The 20,629-nt window shown below is 47.8% G+C and overlaps 1 protein-coding gene and 2 pseudogenes across 4 annotated transcripts in view; 1 reads left to right on the top strand and 2 right to left on the bottom strand.

Annotated features, from left to right (window-relative positions):
- Window positions 1-8,533, bottom strand: part of HACL2 (2-hydroxyacyl-CoA lyase 2) — a 10,021-nt gene extending 1,488 nt beyond the window's left edge. The window contains exons 1-11 of one of the 4 annotated variants that reach the window (XM_019631758.1): window positions 8,390-8,533; window positions 7,760-7,826; window positions 6,045-6,246; window positions 5,784-5,911; window positions 5,559-5,697; window positions 5,361-5,472; window positions 2,753-2,852; window positions 2,519-2,616; window positions 2,286-2,422; window positions 1,155-1,289; window positions 23-137 (exon numbers count right to left, since the gene is read on the bottom strand). In XM_019631758.1, the coding sequence (XP_019487303.1) occupies window positions 23-137; window positions 1,155-1,289; window positions 2,286-2,422; window positions 2,519-2,616; window positions 2,753-2,852; window positions 5,361-5,472; window positions 5,559-5,697; window positions 5,784-5,911; window positions 6,045-6,246; window positions 7,760-7,816 (1,223 nt within the window). In that variant the 5' untranslated portion in view covers window positions 7,817-7,826; window positions 8,390-8,533. Of the gene's footprint in view, window positions 1-22; window positions 138-1,154; window positions 1,290-2,285; window positions 2,423-2,518; window positions 2,617-2,752; window positions 2,853-5,360; window positions 5,473-5,558; window positions 5,698-5,783; window positions 5,912-6,044; window positions 6,247-7,684; window positions 7,827-8,120 lie in introns of all 4 variants that reach the window. The other 3 variants (XM_019631754.1, XM_019631757.1, XM_019631755.1) reach the window with 3 other exon arrangements.
- Window positions 8,534-10,095: 1,562 nt separating this feature from the next.
- Window positions 10,096-10,688, bottom strand: LOC109376071 (transmembrane protein 126A pseudogene; annotated as a pseudogene).
- A 2,854-nt stretch (window positions 10,689-13,542) lies between these two features.
- LOC109376065 (anaphase-promoting complex subunit 13 pseudogene) lies at window positions 13,543-14,719 on the top strand (annotated as a pseudogene).
- Window positions 14,720-20,629: the final 5,910 nt, after the last annotated feature.

Here is a 20,629-nt window from a genome sequence, read left to right as displayed (position 1 = left end):
CCTCCACTCCATCAGGCCCCACCGAAAGGACTGCTCCTTCTGCCGGTCGCCTTGCCGAAGCTCCTCTGCCCAATCTGAGGCCCATGTCTGGCCCTGAAGGCCCTCCACCAGCTTCACCACGAAGGAGCCCACGTCTCCTGGGGAAGGAAAAGGGCACAGCTGTGGAGAAGTGGCCTTGTCCTGCCCTTCTAGCACCAGAGGCCCAAAGACAGGAGGATGCCAACAGCAGCCCTGAAGCAGGAGGCAAGGAGGCAGGACAAGGGCACTCCTTGGGCAAAACGGGCAAAACACCCCAGAGCCTGTCAGAACCAGGTTAGGGCAACCAGGGTGAGAAGGTGGGCAAGGTTTAGGGAGCACAAAGCAGATTAGAATCCCAAGCCGACCTCGTCAGCTGCCTGCCTCCCTGTCACACCACAGATCATGCAGTCCCATCAATTCTACCCTGAAACACATCACTACAAACACCTCCATCCATGAAGCGCGTCTCTACAACCCAGGCACGCAGAGTGCTTGTGGAGTGAACAATAAATGAGCTGGTGATTTTATCATCTCCATTCAGGAATGATAGCCTGGAGGCTCAGAGAAGTTGAATTTTTCCTCCCTGTCCATCCCCGCCTCAGGCCTTGTCATTTCCATCGTGACCCTGTTTAAGAGGCCCCTTGGCGCCACCCGGCCCCCTCCAACTCGCTGCTCACCGGCTGCTACAGTGGACCTTCCCCAACACAAATGCAATGGTGCCATTTCTCTGCTTGACACAAGAGTTGCCTGTCACCTACGCTGCAGGGCAGTCAACATCCTAGAACAATGGGCAAAGCAGGGCACAGAAAGACCATGGGAAGGGAGTGAAGGGGTTATGACGGGATGACAGAGGCCTCAGGGGCCAAGGAGTGAACTCTGTCCTGACAGCAGTGGGCAGTGTGGGAAGGTTTGCAGCCAGAGGACATGATCACATGCACATTCCCAGGCTTTCCCTGGGGCGCACACCCGCCATTGGTTCATCCAGAAGCACCAGTCTGAGCCAAGCATTTGTCTCTGGCCAACTGGGTGCCCCCTGGGGCAGGGTCTGGGCCTTGATCAGCAGCACCCAGCTCAAGATAGCTGCTGCAGAGGCAGAAGGCCCAGGTGTGGGGTGGGGGGTGGCACTGGGGGCTCACCCTGCACGGCCTCCTGGGGCTTCCAGAACATGTCTGAGTTGATCAACATCTCTTTCCGGTTACGGTTGACAATGATGATCTTGCTGCTACGGCTGAGGACCCGGCCATAGGACATGCGGAAGTCACACACGGTCCCTGGGGTGGGGGACAGGGGGACAGTGGATAGAGGGCCAGTGTCCTGGGGGGTGCCCACTACCTTACTTAATCCACCCTGGCAGACTGGATGTAAAAGCGTCCCTGTTCTTCACCTCTCCCTGGATCCGTGCCACCTGCAATAGCTTTGCAGCTCCCCCAGCACTTGAAACTGGGCTGACCTGGGGACGTGCTCTGGCCAGCAGAACATGTCAGAAGTGCTGGCATGCGTGCCTGAGACCACGCTTCCAGGAGCCTCGCAGCTTCCACTAATAACCTTGCTCCCCCAGCCCTGCATGTTTCTCATCCTCCGCCAAGTGAACCAGCCTAGGCCGCCTGCTGGGCGATGAGAAACATGGAGATAGAGAAGGTGAGAGAACTCAGAATCCCAGCTGAGGCCACTGCAGCCCAGCGACAGCTAGCCAACCCCAAAGTATCTGAGCCAACCCAGCCTGGATCGGCACAGCTGCCCTCCCGCCTCCCCGACTGCACACTCCTGAATGAGCCCTGCCAAAACCAGATCTACTACCTCACCTGTTCCTGGGTCTTGAGAAATATGTGCATATTAAGCCACTGAGTTTGGGATTGGTTATTTTACAACAGCTATCTGATACAACTATTATATGCCTGGCAGGCTTCAAAGCACTTTTATGTGAAAATGTATATGCCATATGTGCATGTGCTATATAAATGCTGTATAATGCATACAAATGCAACTGCTGTGTAGAAAGTCCTGCAGAAGCCCACTGTATGTATGTCCTCCTTTGTGCAAAGCTGGGCCACTGCACACAACTGCAACCTGGCAAGAGTTCACCTGAATTTCAAATTCAGGGTTGTTCAAAATCCTTGACAGGGGAAGAGGTGGGGTCAGGGGTAAGAGGGTAGGTGATTGTGAGGGTGGGATGCCAGCGAGTACCAGACTAGGAGGGGCAGGGTTACAGGGTGAGGGAGGTCCAAGAGGGAGGGAAAGGGAAGGGTGGGGAGGAATCTGAGGCCCACCTGCCAGGATGACGACATCTGCCTTCTTCAGGGCGGCGCTGCGGTTCTGCCGGATGTGGAGGGGGTGGCTGCGGCCCAGCAGCCCCCGTGCCATCCCGCCCAGGAAGCAGGGGACACCCAGGGTCTCCACAGCAGCCCTTTGGGTCCAGGTAGAACAGAGGTGAGTGTGGAAAGGGCACCAGGGGACCAGGGAACAGGAATGTGATAGTAAAAGCAGGACTAAGACTTCTCACCGAAGCTTGTCGGCGGGTGTTGGGGGCAGCAGGGCCTGGCTCCCTAGCACCATGACAGGCCTTTTGGCCCGGCTCAGGATCTCCACACAGCGTTGAACCTGGGGCGAGAGGTGGGGCTTAAAGAGCCGACCCTGAGTCACCACCGGCCCTCCAAGATCAAGGCCCCAATACTGACTCAGGGAGAGTCCATCCTGCCAGGTGGGGACCTTAGCCAGGGGAAGAGAGGCAATTCACCTGCTGAGGGGATGCCTGGGGAATGTCCAGAGGCAGGGGCCCCTCAGGCTGAGGTTCCCAGGCTCCTGCAAAGAGGTTGGCCAGGTGATTCGCTAAGTACCTGTGAAGAAGAGAGGAAGGAGTGGTTACCAGGGTTCATTACTGGGGTTCCAGGAGCTGAAAGAGAAGAGGACCAGGAGGATAGCGGAATAGGCACAGGGGTAGTCGAGCAATGACCCAGAGACAAGACAAATCCCAGCGCTCGAGCGTGTTTCCTTTCGGAAGCTTCTGGTGACGACCACAACCTGACACAGACCCTCAGAAACAAGTGACTCAGGACTGGAGTGCCAGGATCAGGGCAATAGCTGCAGAGCCAGGCAGAGGTGGCTTTGCCACTTCCTAGCTGTGTGACTTTGGTGAAGTGACTTAACCTTTCTGAGCATCCTTCTCTGTAAAATGTAAAAGGGAACCTCCCTCCCAAGGTTCAGTGATTTGTCCATTCAGGATACAAAGCACTTTGCAAAACCCTCCATCAGTGGGAGCTAGTAACATCATCAGTAAGCTTGCCTCTTCCTCTGGCTTCCAGCATCCCGTTCTTTGTCTCTACTCATTGGGGTACAGGGCCCCGAATTTCCCTGAGGTCCTGTGCAGGGCTCTGGAGACACACGCATAAATCCTGCTCAGCCCTGCCCTCAAGGAACACTCAATCCAGCCAAAAACAGACATGTGAGCATTGGCAAGAAGCAGTTGGAACTGGAAACTTTTGTTTCTCCTTGAAGGGGGAGCCAAGGCTGCAGAGAATGAGAACAAGCAAGAAAGGAACCATGGGGACTCCAATTGGGAAAAAAAGCAAGGGAAGGGTCAGCCTTGCAGGAGGCTGAGGAGGGAAGCCTGAGGCAGGGGAGGAGAACAGAGTGGGAGTGGGGGGGACTGAGGGCCAGGGAGCAAAGAGGCTGTCAGATCACAGAACAAAACTGCTTAAAAATTCTGCCTCCCAGACAAGGTTACCAACCATTTCCTATGCGTTAGAACTCTTGAATGCCCCTCTCTATTTCTGGTTCCCTAACTAGGTTAAAGGAAGGATGGGAGACACCTTGCCTTACTACCTGATATGACACTGGATTCAGTCCCACTCTTATTTAAGATGATGATTAATTCTTTATATACATCAGTATTTGCACTATCAAAATGACCTCATTTATTCTCCACAAAAATCTTAGTCTAGAGAGAAAAGCAGGCAACGTTCATCCATTTTACAGATGAGGAAGCTAAAGTCAAGAAAAGTTTAATCACAATATATGAGTCAAATCATTATGCTGTACACCTTAAACTTATACAGTGCTGTCAATTATATCTCAATAAAAATGGGGGTGGGGGAAGGTTTAATCATTTGCTCAAGTTAACGCAGCTAGTTAGCGGCAGTCCTGGGCTTCAAACCCATCTCTCTGGACTTTCATTTCATTCATCAGAGATGGCACATAGCTCTATTGGGTAACGCACTGAAGGCTCCCCCAGGCTGAATCCTCATGTGCCATTAACAAGCTGGATGACTTTGTGCAAGTCATTCGGTAATAATCCCTCACATTGTTAACTCAAAGGGTTGTTATAAAAGATATTGAGTAAAACTGCTACTCTTTGAGCTGGCCCTCAGAGCGCATCTCACATGCCCAGGATGCAGGGACCTGTCTGTCGCATTCCCCCATTCCCATCCTGGTGCCTGACACATAGCAGCACTAGCTAAATACATAGAGGAGGCCTGGCAGGAGGAGGGCAAGGATAGGCAAAGGGAAGCGATGAGCGGAAGGAGGAGGAGAATCGATTCTCCCTCCTGTGCCGTTTCGGCCAGGTGCATCCCAGTGGTGACCAAAACAGACCCTTCTGCATACCTCTCTGCTTGCACTGTGCCCCTAGGTGGACCCCTTTCTACCCGCTCAACTGAAGGAAGCACCCCTCAAACTCATAGCTATTCCAGGAAAAACTTCAGGCTTGTCCCAGGCCAGCCCCGCTGCCCTGCTCTCTCCAAGATCCTGGCCACTTGCCACTCAAAGCCCCAGAGTGAGCTGTGCCCGTGCAGGGACCCTCTGTCACCTTCTCCAGGCACTCATATGTGACCAATCCACATCTCTACATCCCACAGCCACTACCCAGATCCATCCATTATCACTTCTCATCCGGAGACCGCCACACCTCCTCCCTGGCTTCCCAGCTTCCACCCAACCCCACAGTCCATTCTCCAGCAGCAGCCTGAGGGAATGTAATGAAAACCTGAATCAGGGTATCCCACGCCTCTGCTTAAGGCCCTGTAATGCTTCTCAACGGATCTCAGATTAAAAACAAAACCACATGTACTCCCAGTGGGCCCTGCTGGCTGCTCTGAGACCAGCCCCTACCCCTGTTCTCACCTCCTGTGCCACATAGGCCACCTTGCTTTCCCAACCCACCACATTTGTTCCTGCCTCAGGACCTTTGTATATGCTATTCTGGCCACCTGGAATGCTCTTCCCATGGTTGGCTCCTCTCAGCTGATGTGCAAATCAATGAATGAGTCAAAGGAGGGATGGGTGCTGGCAGAAAGCCACAGGACATGGCAGGAAAAGGGGGAGTGCATGGTGGGTGGGGGGCTACTCACCAGGCAACCACTCGACCCACGAGGTCCTTGGGTGGCTTGGCTGGCACCATCTCCTTCTGGACCATGAAGTAAGGGTACAGTATGTCAATGGGCAGCTCCACAAACACCGGGCCTGTGGGGACAGGGAAGACGCTGAGCCGTGCCTCCCTAGCCCCCAGGCCCTAAGGCCTGACCACTGCCCAGCCCCCTACCACCTACCCGGTGTGCCTGACTGAGCAGCAGCCATTGCAGCCCTCAGCGTGGGTATGATGTCCCGCACCCTCCGCACGGAAGCACAGAACTTGCAGAGTGGCCGGAACAAGGACATCTGATCAATGGCCTGGAGTGCACCCCGGTTCTGGTGGAGACAGGGGCCCAGGGGAGTTACCATGTGAGCCCTTCGAGTCCCCCTGGAACCGCCTCTGCCCCCCAAGGACAGAGCACCTGCAGCAGAGTACTGGCAGCCCCACCCAGAAGCAGGACTGGGGACTGGGCTATCTGGGCATTCTTCACTGCTGTCACTGTGTTGGTGAGGCCAGGGCCTGCCGTCACTGCCGCCACGCCCACAGTCCCTGGAACACAGACACTGTCACTCTCTGCAGCCAGGCCCATGCTTCTGGCCATACCCGAAAAACCCCTGCCCCCAAAGACCTCCTCCCCCATCCCAGTCTCACCAGCTCCCAGCCCTCTCTGCCCTGCCCTCACCAGTCAGGCGAGCCACAGCGTCGGCAGCAAACACAGCCGTGACTTCATGGCGCGTGTCCACCACACGGATGCCCAGCTTCTCGCAGGCCACCAACAGTGGGGAAATGTGCCCACCAACCAGTGTGAAGAGGAACCGCACGCCATGGGCCCTCAGCACTGCTGCCACGCTCTCCCCACCATGCCTGATGCTTGCCTTGTCCACCTGGGCCCACGAAGGGGGAGGAACAAGGCTGTCAAGGGCCAGGACAAGGGAGCCAGGGCAGGTGGTCACAAGGGCAATCCTCCTCCCCAAGAATGAGGGCGGGAGCAGAGTCAGAGGGCGGGGGAGGACACGTTATACAAGAGGCCCAGAACAGGGCATGTCAACCTACCACATCCTCTTGTCGTTACAGTTGGGCCTTGAACAACACAGGGATTAGGGATGCTAACCCCTGCGCAGTCGAAAATTCACACGTAACTTTTGACTCCCCAAAAACTTAAATACTAATAGCCTGTTAACCGGAAGCCTTACTGACAATATAAACAGTTGATTAACACATATTTTGTATGTTATATGATGTTACCAAGAAAAGCATAAGGAAAATATATTTACTGTATTTATTGAAAAAAATCCACATATAAGTGGACCCAGGCTAGTCAAGGGTCAACTGTATATACTTTTACAACTACGGGGACCACGACTTGCCCAAACAAGGTTCGAAGTCCCATAGAACCAAGACTATTAAGCACCCCACTCTGTTACACTGCCCACCTGGGGATGGTGGGCAATTAGGGAAAGAGGAGGGAGAACGTGGATCTACAGAATCCAGGGGTGTCTGGTCAACAGCAGGAGGCAGGGGTCATCGGCTGTGACTCCAGAACGGCATGCCTGTCCTCCAGTATCAGGGCCTGGTAGCCTGACTGCTGACGCCAACCTACCAGGCTCCCTCCCACTCACTATGCCAAGCGCAGTTGACAGGCTGCCAGCCACCAAGTGCCTGGTATGCACGTGACCGCCCAGCCCCAGCTTAGTCAAAGCCCCGCATATCAGATAGGCCAAGGACTTTGCCTTAAATCTCCACAAGTCCTCAAAGCCAATGGTGTTGCTTCTGACTAGGAGAGAAAAAATTGAGAAGGGATCGTTTGCTCCAGGCTACGGGAGGAAAGATTGGGAAAGGGATAAAGTTCTGAGAGGAGTCAAGTAATTCAGAGCCAGGTCGGTGGGGTCGGCTCTTCCCCAAAAGAGGTTATATAAATTAACTACCACACCTCTCTGAGCTTGTTTTCTCTGCGGAAAATGCAGACAGAAACAAGCGCATCTATTCAGAGTCAGGTTGGGTATACGAGAAAAATCTCTCTAAAGCAGAGAGTAACTGTCACAAAACTGTCACCGCCACTTCTTCTGGTGCTTGCCTTCATAACACCGACCCCAGCGTATTTAGGGAGCATTGTTTTGTGAAAAGGGCTCTGACCCCTGGGAAAAGAGGTGGGCGGAGTACTGCAGCTTCCCGATCATCTCTTACTAGGCAAAGTCCAAATCCTCGTGTGTAGCTTGGCAATGGGGGCAGGGTCCTGGAAAGAACCTCCCGACCAGTCCCGAGCACCCGGAGTTCATTCCTCCTTTACTGCCCCCAGCCCACCTCCCATCTGTGCCCCCGCACCTTGTGCAACAACCGATAGAAGAGCCCCAGGTGGTGCGCGGCGCCCAGCACGGCAGCCACTAACGTCCCACTGACCAGGAGTAAGGAAGGGAAGCAGCTCCCGGCAGGGGCGGCGGCCGCGGAGATCTCCATGAGGTGGTACCTGAAAGAGAATGGGCAGTTCCAGTTCCTGGACGCACAAATACAGTATCCGAAAGAAGGCACACCCTCTTCTCCCGAGTTTCTGCGTGGCTACACCCTTCACGCGGGTAGGCTTGGGACGAGGCCACGCCCCTTAGGCACCAGGCCACGCCTCCCAAGTACAAGGTCACGCCTCTCGGGAGACCAGGCCATGCCCTCTTGCAACGCTCCCCCTCTTACGTCACCATCACCCAAACTAGGCGACCACAGTTTATTGTGACCACAACGGCCTCAAAATAGTTGTTTTCCCACTTACCTGCTTCTCAATGGATAGGCGAGAAGCTCCGCCTCTCTTTTACATCAAGGTCCCGAATCTCAGCCCCAGCAGTGAGCCCACCCCACGTCTACGTCACTCCGACCAATGATGCCACGCCCCCAGGTTGGCGTGCACAACCCTCTCAAGCTAGGCCCCGCGCCCGAGTGAGCGCTGGAGCCCGTGCCTGACCCTGACTCCAGGCCGCAGATGGAGACTAAATCGCATCAGGATGCTTCTCCGACCCCCAGGGCATTTCAGCCTTCACCTACAAGAAATGGCGCTGACTCCAGAGGAATTCGGCGCCCTTCGTATCACGTGATCCCGGCGCACCGCCGTGCCCCTTACGCCCACTTGCATCAGCAGCGCCCCTTAGCCGGCAGTCGTGCGTGCGCAAAGCCGTAGCTACGCTCGGGGGTACAGGCACCGCCTTTAAGAGCTGTTTCTCTACTGGCCGCCTTGTGCACAGGCCCCGCCTTCCCTCGCCTTTCACTGGCTTCCACTGTAAACCACGCCCTTCTTTACAGGACGCCACGCCCATCGGCCTCAGCGTCTTGCCAAGATCCTCTCAGGGCCACCTTCAGGGCCTTCCATTGGTCCCACATTGCAGGCCCTATTTCCGGGCCTTTTGAGCCCTTACTTCTTTCCACGCCACCTGGGCCTTACTCCCCTTAACGTTGGTTGGAGATGAACTTCCAGAGTCTTATCATCCGAGGGCCTGATCCCAAACAAGCCCCGCCCCTCGTTCTAGCATCAGGTCCCGCCTCCTAGCTTACCGTAAAGCTACTACAAAGGCAAAGGCCCCGCCTCCGCTGTTGGCCCTACCTCTTGGGGTTTCACGGGTCCAAGTGCTGGGGAGTGGATGCTGCAGAGCCCAATGGTCCCTGGTTCCAGCCCGCGTTCCACCGTATTTCAGCCGTCTGGCCTCGTGATAATGATCTCCCATCAGTAAAGGGGATGTAATTCTGATACCTAGGACTCTGCTTCTGTCCAAGACAAATCCTGCCATTTTTACACTGACTCCCATTCCTTGTCAACTTTTGGGATTTTCCTCTGAGAATTCCACCCCACCGTTCATTGTATCTTCTAATTCCTGGGTTTTAATTTCATCCATTAAAAAAAAAAAAAACTCCTCTGCTGGCCCCACATTCTCTACCTATCTCTGTCCTTTGCTCCTCTCTTCAGCAAAATTCCTCCAACGATTTATCAGCACTTGCTGTCCCCATGTGCCCTCCTCCTATCCCCTCTTGCACCCACTCCAAACAGTCTCCTCCCCACCACTCTCTGAGAGCTGTTCTGGATTATCCCAACAGTCTTTTTTTTTTTTTTTAGATTTTTATTGGTGAATTGGGGGGATGGGAACAGTGCTGGGGAATTGGGGGAAGGGGGACAGACAAGTTGCTGTCGTTTTTGTTCTTCAGTCTAGTTGTGGAGGACGTTGCTTCACTGGCCCAAGTTGGCACCATCATTGCGCTCTTCCCGGGCGAGGCAGATCAGTCGCCGGCTTCTGGACGGCCGCTCACTGTGGCTGCTGGCCGCTCACGCTGGCTGCTGGCTACACACGGTAGCCCATGGCAACCCACTGCCACAGGGACTGCAGCCCACGCTGTCGCCGGCGACTCATGGCAGCCCAGCTCCAGGTTGAGCTGTTGTTCAGCATCTTAGCTGTGGAGGGCAGTGTCACTGGCCCTCATATGTGGGATCCGAACCGGGGCCCTCTGGCATCCCAAGCGAGTTCTTAACCATCGCGCCACTCGGCCGGCCCCCAACAGTCTTAAAATGGGTCTCCTCTCCCTTCTGTCTCTCATCCCACTCTCCCTGCCTGTAATTGAAAGGATAAAATGCAAACTTCACAGAAAGGACTTCTAGGCCCAATTAAACTCTAAGAGCCAATTTTGTCAAGCACTTTGTGCAAGGGGCTGGTCCATGCACTTTTTTTTTTTTTAGTTTTAGTTTTGTGTATAGATTTGCTTAACAATCACTGAATTTCTAGGCCAGGTTCAGGCAACTAAAGAGCCTTTATAAGTAGTTTATATTGTCTAGAACCAAGGAATGCTGCAAACCCAGTCTGGAGCAATGTGGGAAATAACATCTTTCTAAAGACAGGCTTAGAAATTCTCATCCAGTAGGTTAAGATGTTTCCTTTCTCTGGTAGCAGGGCTGAGTCATACCTGGCTGCTAGACCACCACTCACAGGTATAGCCAAGAAAACAGGATACAGACCACCAAAAACAAGACCAACTAATCTACCCCGTATTATGGTACAGGTTTCACAGTTCAAATCACCTGTATTCAACGGTAAACTTACAAACCCTTTCTAAGATATGTTTGCTGTCAAAAATGGGATCCCTGCCATTGGTAAACCTGCAGCTATACGAGCCTGTGTCACATTTAAGATGTGCTGAAAAAGACTGTTCGCTATGCGGTCACAGAGAGCAGCATTAAGTCCAATATTGTCAATCCATGTTCAAGTAGACCCCTTTCTGCTTCTGGAAGTTAGTTAATTTTTCTGGTTATGATATCAAAAATTTGGTTTTCCTTGACCGTATAATATGGTTCATGATTTTCCATCTTGAGCCTTATGCTGTCCTTCCAGCACTTGGTAATTCCTGTCATCTTCCTCAGCCGCTAAGGCTCCCTGCAACCTTTGCACCAAGTCCATGCACTTTTGACATTATTATAACTCATTTAATCCTCACAACAGCCCTGTAAGGGACGTGTATTATCATTATCCCATTTTACAGATGAGGAAACTGAAATAGAACTGAAAAGAACTTGCCCAAGGTCACACAGCTTGTAAGTGAAAGAGGCAGAATGTGAACTCAGTTAATGCTGCCTGGGCCCCCAAACTGGGAGCATCTCAAGAATGGGTATTGTGGGGCCAACCGAGTGGATCAGTTGGTTAAGAATTAGCTTAAGAGTGCGAGCTCTGAGCAACAGGGTCACCAGTTCGATTCCCACATGGGCCAGTGATGCTGTGCCCGAGCTGAGCTGTCGCTGAGCTGCCAACAGGTGGCAGGATGGCTCAGCTGGTGAGAGCACGTGCTCCTAACAACAAGACTGCCTGTTCAATGGTGGGCTATGCCTGCTTGCAGCTAAGACTGAACTGAGCACCTTGAGCTGAGCTGCCGCCTGGATTGCTCAGTGGATAGAGCATGCGCTCTTAACAACAAGGCTGCTGGTTCAACTCCCACATGGGATGGTGGCTACGCCCATCCGCAACTAAGATTGTAACACAGCACCTTGAGGTTAGAGGCCACAAGCTACCAACGGACAGCCAGATGGCGACTGGCGCCCTCCACAACTAAGATTGAAGAACAACAACTTGGCTGGTCCCCCTTCCCCAGTCCCCCAATTGAAAATTTAAAAAAAGTGGTTATTGCGTTTCAACCGTATGGCCTCCCCAGGTCTCTCACAGGGTGTAGCATTTGGGGCCCACCCAATCCCCTTGTGCTTACATCAGATTGTCTTCTGAGTTGGGAAGCCAGAGAGGATTTTGAACAGCCTAAGTCACACAAAAACTGCATATGATTGTTTAGAGGGACTTTATTGGTAATAGCCCAAAACTGGAAAAAACAAAATATCCTTCCATAGGTGAATAAACAAACTGTGGTCCATTCATTCCATGGAACACTACTCAGCAATAAAACGTGTAGGGATTCAGAAGGAGTCACCCCAAGATGTGCCTCTGTGGTCTGCAGATTGTTTTGAGCTAAAGGCAACCAAGACCCTACAGGCTCAGGAGAAACTTCTGCCCCACCCCTTTTAACTACCTAGAAGAATTTGAATTACAGGCCTTGCCCATAATAAGAGATTATCAGCAATAACATCTTTTGGCCTATCTATAGGGTAGGGCAAACTTCTAATTACTGAACATCTGTTCTTCTTATCATCCTGCAATGATTTTCTCCCCTCTGAAGCCACAAGGTGCTTTACCTCATCTTTAGCTCAGAAAAACATATATGCCTCATTTTCCCTTTCTGTCTCTGACTCTGTCATGTATGTGAGGTTCCCATACCTATGTATGTAATTAATTTGGTCATTTTCTCTTACTAATCTACCTCATGTCTATTTGATTATTAGACCCACTGAAAGAACCTTGAAGAACTTTCCTCCCCCGCAAAATACAAACTATTGAAACACACAACTTGGATGAATAATAAAATAATCATGCTCAGAAAACAGATTTGTGGTTGCCAGAGATGGGGGTGGGGGGATGGGAGGGAAGGTGGTCAAAAGGTACAAGCTTCCAGTTGTAAGATAAATAATTCCTGAGGATATAATGTACAGCATAGAGACCATAGTCAACAATACTGTTTATATATTTGACAGTTGCTAAGACTCTGCTGAGATGCAGGCTCTCTTGTCACAAGAGAACTTTTAAGGTACAAAAAACTTTAACAATATGAGGTGATAGATGTTAACTAAATTTATTGTGGCAATTATTTTGCAATATAGACATTAATCAAATCATTATGTTGTATGCCTTCAACTTATCCAGTGTTATATGTCAATCATATCTCAATAAAACTGGGAGGAGGGAGTATCCTCTATCCACAAGCTCAAAAACAAAAATTATGCTGAATGAAAGAAGCCAGTCTCAAAAGGTTTTACACTATTAACATATTATTCCATTGATAAGGTATTCTCCAAGTAAAAAAAAACACAGTGAGGGAGGGCAGATCAGTGTTTGCCAGAAGTATGGGATATGAATGGATGTGATGACCACCACATCCACAGCCCTTAAAAGGAAGGGATTTTGTACTTCTTTGAGCCCCACACTCTTTCCTGTAGACTGGGATGTGGATGCAATGACTGGAGCTAAAGAAGTTACTTTGGGTGGAGTATAGTTTGGGAGTGGAGTCAATAGAACTATAATAGATATGTATGATATCGGGGACGGGGGGTACCGGGGGGAGTGAGGTGGTGGATTGGAGGAGGGGGGTTGTCACTTTGAGGGGTAAAAAGTATAACTATTGCACTGTGTTGTACACCTGAAACTAATTTTAAAATATAAATAAAATTAAATTAAACATATATATATATCTATCTCCAAATGTATGTGTCAAATATATATATTGGGTTGTCAGAAAAGTCATGACGTATTTTTTCTGTTTTTCATTGCAAAAATGCGTCATGACTTTTCTGACAACCCAATATATATGCAGATGTATAATTTTATTTATGAAATTTGGATGTAATCATTTTCAAGAAGTTCGTATGATATATAAAATTATCGTTATTACTGTAAGTACTGCTATATATAGACAATGTTAGATGTTGTCATAAATGATTTAAATTTTATTCAAATATTAAAACATTTCTGTTATGTTAAAAAAAAAAAAGAAATTACTTTGGGGCTCCAGTAGCCACTGGTGCTGCGCTGGGTCAGGTGCTGATTTGACAAGATTAAAGCTGCAGGAGAATGGACAGGGAGGTACAGAGAGATGGAAGGATCTTGGATTTGATTGACGTTTGTCAAGAAGATAAGCTGCCTTATAAGGATGTTCCGATACCACTGAATGGGCTTCCTGATGCTGAGCAGGACAATGGTGGCACCATAGAATCTGTTAGAGAACAAGAAATGAAGTGGACCGACTTGGCCTTACAGCACCTCCATGAGAACGTTCCCCCCCATAAGAAACTGACACCTGGCTGGCTCCTTTGTCATGGATGCATTTTTTTTTTAATTCATGGACAAAAAAATGTTTTCTTTCAGTCTCCTAATTCAAATCTTTTAACAATAGATAGATCAGCCCTAAAAAACGCACATCAACTTAGTTTGTGGCAGCAAAGTGCAATGTGGAAATATTTACCAGAACGAGAAACTGATTTAGATTTCTCAGGAATGCAGAATATTTGGCTCTTTGAACCTAGCTTGTGTTTAAACATGTTTCGTTATAAACATTTGCCTTTTTTTTTAAGATTTTATTGGGGAACTGGGGGAGGGGAACAGCGTTGGGGAATCGGGTAAGGGGAACAGACAAGTTGCTGTCCTTTTGTTCTTCAGTCTTGTGGAGGACGTTGCTTCACTGGCCCAAGTTGGCACCATCATTGCGCTCTTCCCAGATGAGGCAGATCAGTTGCCGGCTTCTGGACGGCCGCTCACTGCGGCTGCTGGCCGCTCACGCTGGCTGCTGGCTACATACGGTAGCCCGTGGCAACCCACTACCACCTGGGCTGCAGCCTACGCCGTCGCCAGCGACTCACAGCAGCCCAGCTCCAGGTTGAGCTGTTGTTCAGCATCTTAGCTGTAGAGGGCAGTGTCACTGGCCCTCATATGTGGGATCCGAACCGGGGCCCTCTGGCATCCCAAGCCAGTTCTTAACCATCGCGCCACTCGGCCGGCCCTAGGGTCTTTTTGTTATAGCAGCTTATACTGTACAATAACTAATCTAAAAGTTAATGCCAGAAGTGGGGTTCTGCAGTGATAAGTGCCAGAAGTAGGGTTCTGTGATATTAAAAACCTAAACTATGAGGCATTGACTTAACAATCAGGTAGTAGGTCACAAGGACACGGATACAAGGTGGGAAGCTGGTGATCCATGTTATGTCATGGCAAGCCCATAGGTAAAACTGTGATGTCTTCCATGACAGATTGAGTCTGTAGCCCTCTGGGAAGCTGTTGAGAGAAGACAGACTATTTGTGTGTTTGCTACTTCTTGCTCGCTCTCGCTCGCAAGACAGACAGAGAGAGTGTTGTACTGGGAAAGCAGTGATGGAAGAGACCATAATTATATTACGGTAGTCCCTCTCCTTGCAGGCTACAATTTAAATTGACAGAGTCTGGTGATTTGGGGCTCACAGGGAAGCATTGATACAAAAGTGGCCCTGAGAAGTCAAGTTATAGCAAGAGATTGACCCCTTCTTAGCAGCGTCAAGACAACACCAAGGTCCAATCATAGAGGCCAGGAAATCAATGAGGGCAGTATTTGGGTTTCAGGACGATGTCAAATGGTTGAAACTTGAGGACATGATGCTAAGTGAAATGTCAGTCACTAATAGATAAATACTGCATGTTTCCACTTATATGAGGTACTTAGAGTATTCAAAATCATAAAGATAGATAAGTAGAATGATGGTTGTCAGGGGTTAGGGGAGGGAGAGGGGGAGTTAGGGTTTAACGGTAGCAGAATTTCAGTTTTACAAGATGAGTAAGTTCTGGAGATGGATGGTGGTAATGTCTGCACAACCAGGTGAATGTATTTAATGGCACTGATCTATACACTTAAAATAGTTAAGATTGTCAATTTTATGTTATGTGTATTTTACCACACTAAAAAAAGATAGTAAAAAAAATAAAAGAACTGTGTCAGAGGAAATCTTTGGCCATGGTCGATTGCACCTGGAGCTGCCTGGAGACAAAAAGATGGGACACCTAGTAAATCTTGGAGAGAAATCATGAGCCTGGACTGGAAAAGACTGTGGCTCTTTGGCTTATAAAACAATGCCCCAAGGTCATACCATGAGACCTCCAAGATCAGACTATCAGGAAATGAGCTGCAAAAGCTTCAGTAATAGCCGTGGGAAACAGAAGACAGTGAGGAACCTCCCAGGTGTCCAAGCTAAGGACCATGGAGGACAATGGACAAAGAACTTACAGCAAGGGGAGAAGCCTTCATGATTCCTGCAAAATTTTTGAATTGCGAAGCTTCAGTGACTTCTATGTGTTTCTCATACTTCCATCGATTTTTTTTACTATGGTTTTAACGTTTATTTTGCATGTAGATCAGAAACTTTTTTTTTAAGTTTGTATGTTGCCATCCCAGGGATTGAAAGACAGATCTTATATTTCATATTGGTAGAGTGAATGGATGGTCCGTTAGGCTATGTCCCTTGGAGAGGGATACTGTACATATGAGAAGAAGGGTGCATGGATATTGTGTGACATTGAGTATAGTGGCACCAGTCCTTCTGGTTATGCTTGTCTAGAGAGGTGCCTTCAGATCTTTCAAAGCCAAGGTATCTCCAAGCAAACAAACCCTTCTCTTGCTAATATCGACTGTCTCTCATAGCATAACTTTTCTAAATTTTTTTTTTTACTTTTAATTGTGGCAAAATGCATGTAACATGAAATTTACCGTCTTAACCATTTTTGTGTCCAGTTCGGTGGCATTACGTACATTCACATTGTTGTGCAGCCATCACCACCGTCCATCTCCAGAACTTTTTCATTTTGCAAAACGGAAACTTTATCTCCATTAACCCCTCCCTCCAGCTCCTGGCACCCACCATTCTATTTTCTGTCTCTATGAATTCGGCCACTCTAGATACCTCATATAAGCAGAATCATACAGTATTTGTCAACTTGACTTATTTAATTTAGCATAATGTCCTCTAGGTTTATCCACGGTATAGCATGTGTCAGAGTTTTCTTCCTTTTTAAAGCTGAGTAACATTCCATTGTATCTATAGACCACATACTGCTTATCCATTTATGCATTGATGGACTGGTGGCTTCCACCTTTTGGCTAGTGTGAGTAATGCTGCTGTAAACATGGATGTACAAACCTCTCTCTGAGACCCTGCTTTCAGTTCTTTTGGATGTATACCCAGAAGTCGAATTGTTAGACCATTTGGTAGATATATATATATATATATATATATATATTTTTTTTTTTTTTTTTAAGAAACCACCATACTGTTTTCCACAGCAGCTGCACCATTTTACATTCACACCAACAGTGTACAAGGGTTCCAATTTCTCCACATCCTTGCCAACCCTTGTCTGGGTTTTTCCTACTAATCAACCTGATGAAAGTGATAGCATAATTTTTAATTCATCATTTTGCCAACACTCATTCTTTCTTTAATATTGCCAACACTTCCCCTAGAAGAGATGGAATGAAAGCCCTATCCTGACACAAACGCACAAGTCAATTTCTGGTTTTCCCAAAGAGGGGACTAAGGCAGCCCAGTGATACTAAAGGAACACCACAATCCACGTTTCCCCACATGATGTTCATGTGCTTTTTCTGACTAATTGGCTTTTAGAACAAGGCCCTCAATTCCCCCAAAACTGTACTAGCAGGAAATGAGCTGAGAAAGCTTCAGTAGTGGCCATGGGGGACAGAAGACAGTGAGGAATCTTCCAGAGGACAAAGCTAGATATAGAAAGAAAATGAGCCATCTTGACTCCCTATAACTTTTTTAAAAGTTTTTATTGGAGAACAGTGTGTTTTTCCAGGACCCATCAGCTCCAAGTCAAGTAGTTGTTTCAATCTAGTTGTGGAGGGCACAGCTCAGTGGCCTATGCTAGGATCGAACCGGCAACCTTGGGTTATGAGCCTGTGCTCTAACCACCTGAGCTAACCGGCCGCCCAACTCCCTATAACTTTTTAAATCTTGCTCCTCAGTCCTTGGCCTCTGGCTAGTAACAAGGGGATGGGTGAGAAGTAAAACATCACTTAAAATGTCTGTTTCAGTTTGAGAGGTGGGCTTTGGAGCTGCAGGTATCAGAAAACCCAAATGCAAGTGGGTTTAAGTGATATGGACAATTTATTCTGTCATGTACCAAGAAGTGTCATTGAGGACACAGAGTTTTTTCATCTTTTCTACTCTGCCATTCTCAGATGTTGAGTCACAACATGGCTGTAGAGACTCCAGACACCTTCTCACACAGACTCAAATACAGGCAAGAAAAGAAAACGTCTCTTCTCATAACTTCTTTAAATGCAAGGAAACGATAGAATCCCCCTTTGCTGACTTGCCTTCCACTCTTATTGGTTAGAACTGAGTCACGTGCCCATGTCTATATCACTCTCTATTTTCTTGGAAAATATCATGGTGGAAGTCCCCTTACCAGTGTTTAACTTGCTCTTTTTTTTTTCTAGTTCCTTGAGGTGTAAAGTTAAGTTGTTGATTTGAGATCTTTCTTCTTTTTTAATGTAAATATTTACAGCTATGAATTTCCCTCTGAACACTGCTTTTGCTGCATTTTGCAAGAGAATGAAGTTATTATGATTGGCTTATGATAATCAAGATTCTCAACTCTGGGTCTAATAGGAGCCCAGTTTCCAAAATTTCCCTGAAGCCTAGACTAAAGTAGGGTTCTGTTAGCAAGAAGTAAGAGGGAAAATGAATGCTGGGTGAGCCAACCTGCATGATAGGCTCTTCCTAGAGTTCATACAGGGGAAAAGAGAAGGAGACCTTTAATTTGCTCCCTCCCCCACACACATATACCCTTATTAGTTATCTATTAGCTAACTATTAATTATCTATTGCTGCACAACAGATTACACCAAACTTAGTGACAGAAAATGACACATGTTTATTATCTCAAATTTTCTGTAGACTAGGAATCTGAGCATGGCTTAACTGGGACCTCTGCTTCACAATCTCTCATGGGCTGCAATCAAGGTATTGGTCAGAGTTGAGGTTTTATGTGAAGGCTCGGCTAGAGGAGAGCCTTTTTCTCATTTTGCTTTTTTGGGTTTAGGCTAGACTCGGTTCCTCAAGAGCTGTTGTGCTAAGAGCCTCAGTTCCTCACTGTTAGCTGGAGGCTACTCTAACATGGAAGCTTGTCCCATCAAATTCAGCAACAGAGAGAGGCTGCAGGCAAGACGGAAGTCAGGATCCTTGAAACCTGATGATGGAAGTGATATTTTCATATGTTGTTGTTTAGAAACAAGTTACTCAAAGGGGGGAAATTACCTAAGTACCGGGAGGTAGGATCACTGGGGACCATTTTAAAGGCTCCCTGCCCCCTCTGCCCCCTCTTTTAGATTTCAGGATTTCGGTGCCTGACCACTTGTTTCCCCAACTTCTCTCCTTCTCTCCTCCTGGTACTAGAAAGGCTTCCTCCCCCAACCCCTTCCTGAAGTAGGCGCCACCTTCTTCTTTCCATTGAACAACAATAGCACAATAATTTCAAGGGAACACAATTTAATGGGTAAGAGGAGAGGATTTCAACAATCACAACAGTTTAGCATTTTCAAAATCTTATCCTTTTGAGAGTCTTATAATCATGTACATACTGAGATATGCAGAACGAGTAGTAAAATTAGAAAACAAAGAAACAAAGACAAGATATAGTGGTCCATATGAGAAGTCAGGGTTGCCAGAGATGGTGACTTGGTTTTCCCAACACAACCAGAGGTGGATATATAGAGAGAGTTTTTCTTAGGCTTTATCTCCTTCTTTTTTAAGAGATTCCACTTGTAAGTGTATCAACCAGTATCCAACAGGAAATGGATGATGCACTCCTGATGGAAATAGAGAAGCAGTTTTTTAAAGGGGCTGTTTGTAAAGATGCGGGGAGAATTGAAGGCTGATGCAGCACCCCAGAGCTAGCAAACTGGAGAACTGTTAACATCCATGTGCCTGAAGGTGCAAAGAAGAAGGTGGTTACAGCTACCCAGAGAAAGTGGCTGTGTGGAAGGAACTGTGGTTTCTAGTTTCTTAACAGCCATCCATGGCAACCAGGTAGAGAGAGATTTGGGAGAACAATACATTGACCTTTCTCTCCTCCTGTCTTCTATCTCCTGCCTGTGCCTACCATTGGCCAAACATAACCAGAAGCCAGAGGACAAAGACCCATAAGTGTGGTCCATACAGGTTGGTCTCCTGAGACATAGAGCAGAATGGAAAAGGGTGGACCTGTTGGGACAAGTGGAAGGTACAGCACATTAAGCACAGACCATAGTTTCCTGGAAAATATCATGGTGGAAGCCCCCTTACCAGTGTTTAGCTTGCTCTTTTTTTTTCTAGTTCCTTGAGGTGTAAAGTTAAGTTATTGATTTGGGCTCTTTCTTCTTTTTTAATGTAAACATTTACAGCTATGAATTTCCCTCTGAACACTGCTTTTGCTGCATTTTGCAAGTTTTGGTATGCTTTGATTTCACTTTTATTCATCTCAATGTATTTTTTTATCTAACTTGTAATTTCTTCTTTGACCCATTGGTTAAGAATGTGTTGTTTAATTGCCATATATTTGTGAAGTTTCCAGTTTTCTTTTTGTTACAGAGTTCTCATGTCATTCCATTGTGGTCAGAGAAGATACCTTGGATGATTTCAATCCATCACCAAAGTTAAATTAAACAAAAGTGAACTACTAAACCACAATGAGCTACCACTTTGCTTCTCTTAGGATGGCTATAATTTTTTAAAAATGGAAAATAACAAGTATTGGCAAGGATGTGGAAAAATTCCAACTCTTATACACTGCTGCTGGGAATGTACACGACTATAGAAAACAATCTAGTGATTCCTCAAAAAGTTAAACAAAGAATTACCATATGATCCAACAATTCCACTCCTAGGTACACACCCAAAGGGATCAGAAACAGGGATTCAAACACATACTTATGCACGAATGTTTATAGCAGCACTATTCGCAGTAGCCAACAGGTGGAAACAAGCCAAGTGTCCATCAACAGATGAATGAATAAACAAGATGTGTGTCCATACACTGGGATATTCAGCCATCAAAAAGAATGAGGTTCTAATACATGTTACAACATGGATGAATCTTCAAAACATTATGCTAAGTGAAAGAAGCCATGCACAGGAGG

Source organism: Hipposideros armiger, unplaced genomic scaffold (assembly GCF_001890085.2).
Source record: "Hipposideros armiger isolate ML-2016 unplaced genomic scaffold, ASM189008v1 scaffold_1045, whole genome shotgun sequence".
NCBI classification, from domain to species: Eukaryota; Metazoa; Chordata; class Mammalia; order Chiroptera; family Hipposideridae; genus Hipposideros; species Hipposideros armiger.
Note: the sequence above shows the minus strand (reverse complement) of the source record. Positions and strands in the feature narration are given on the sequence as shown.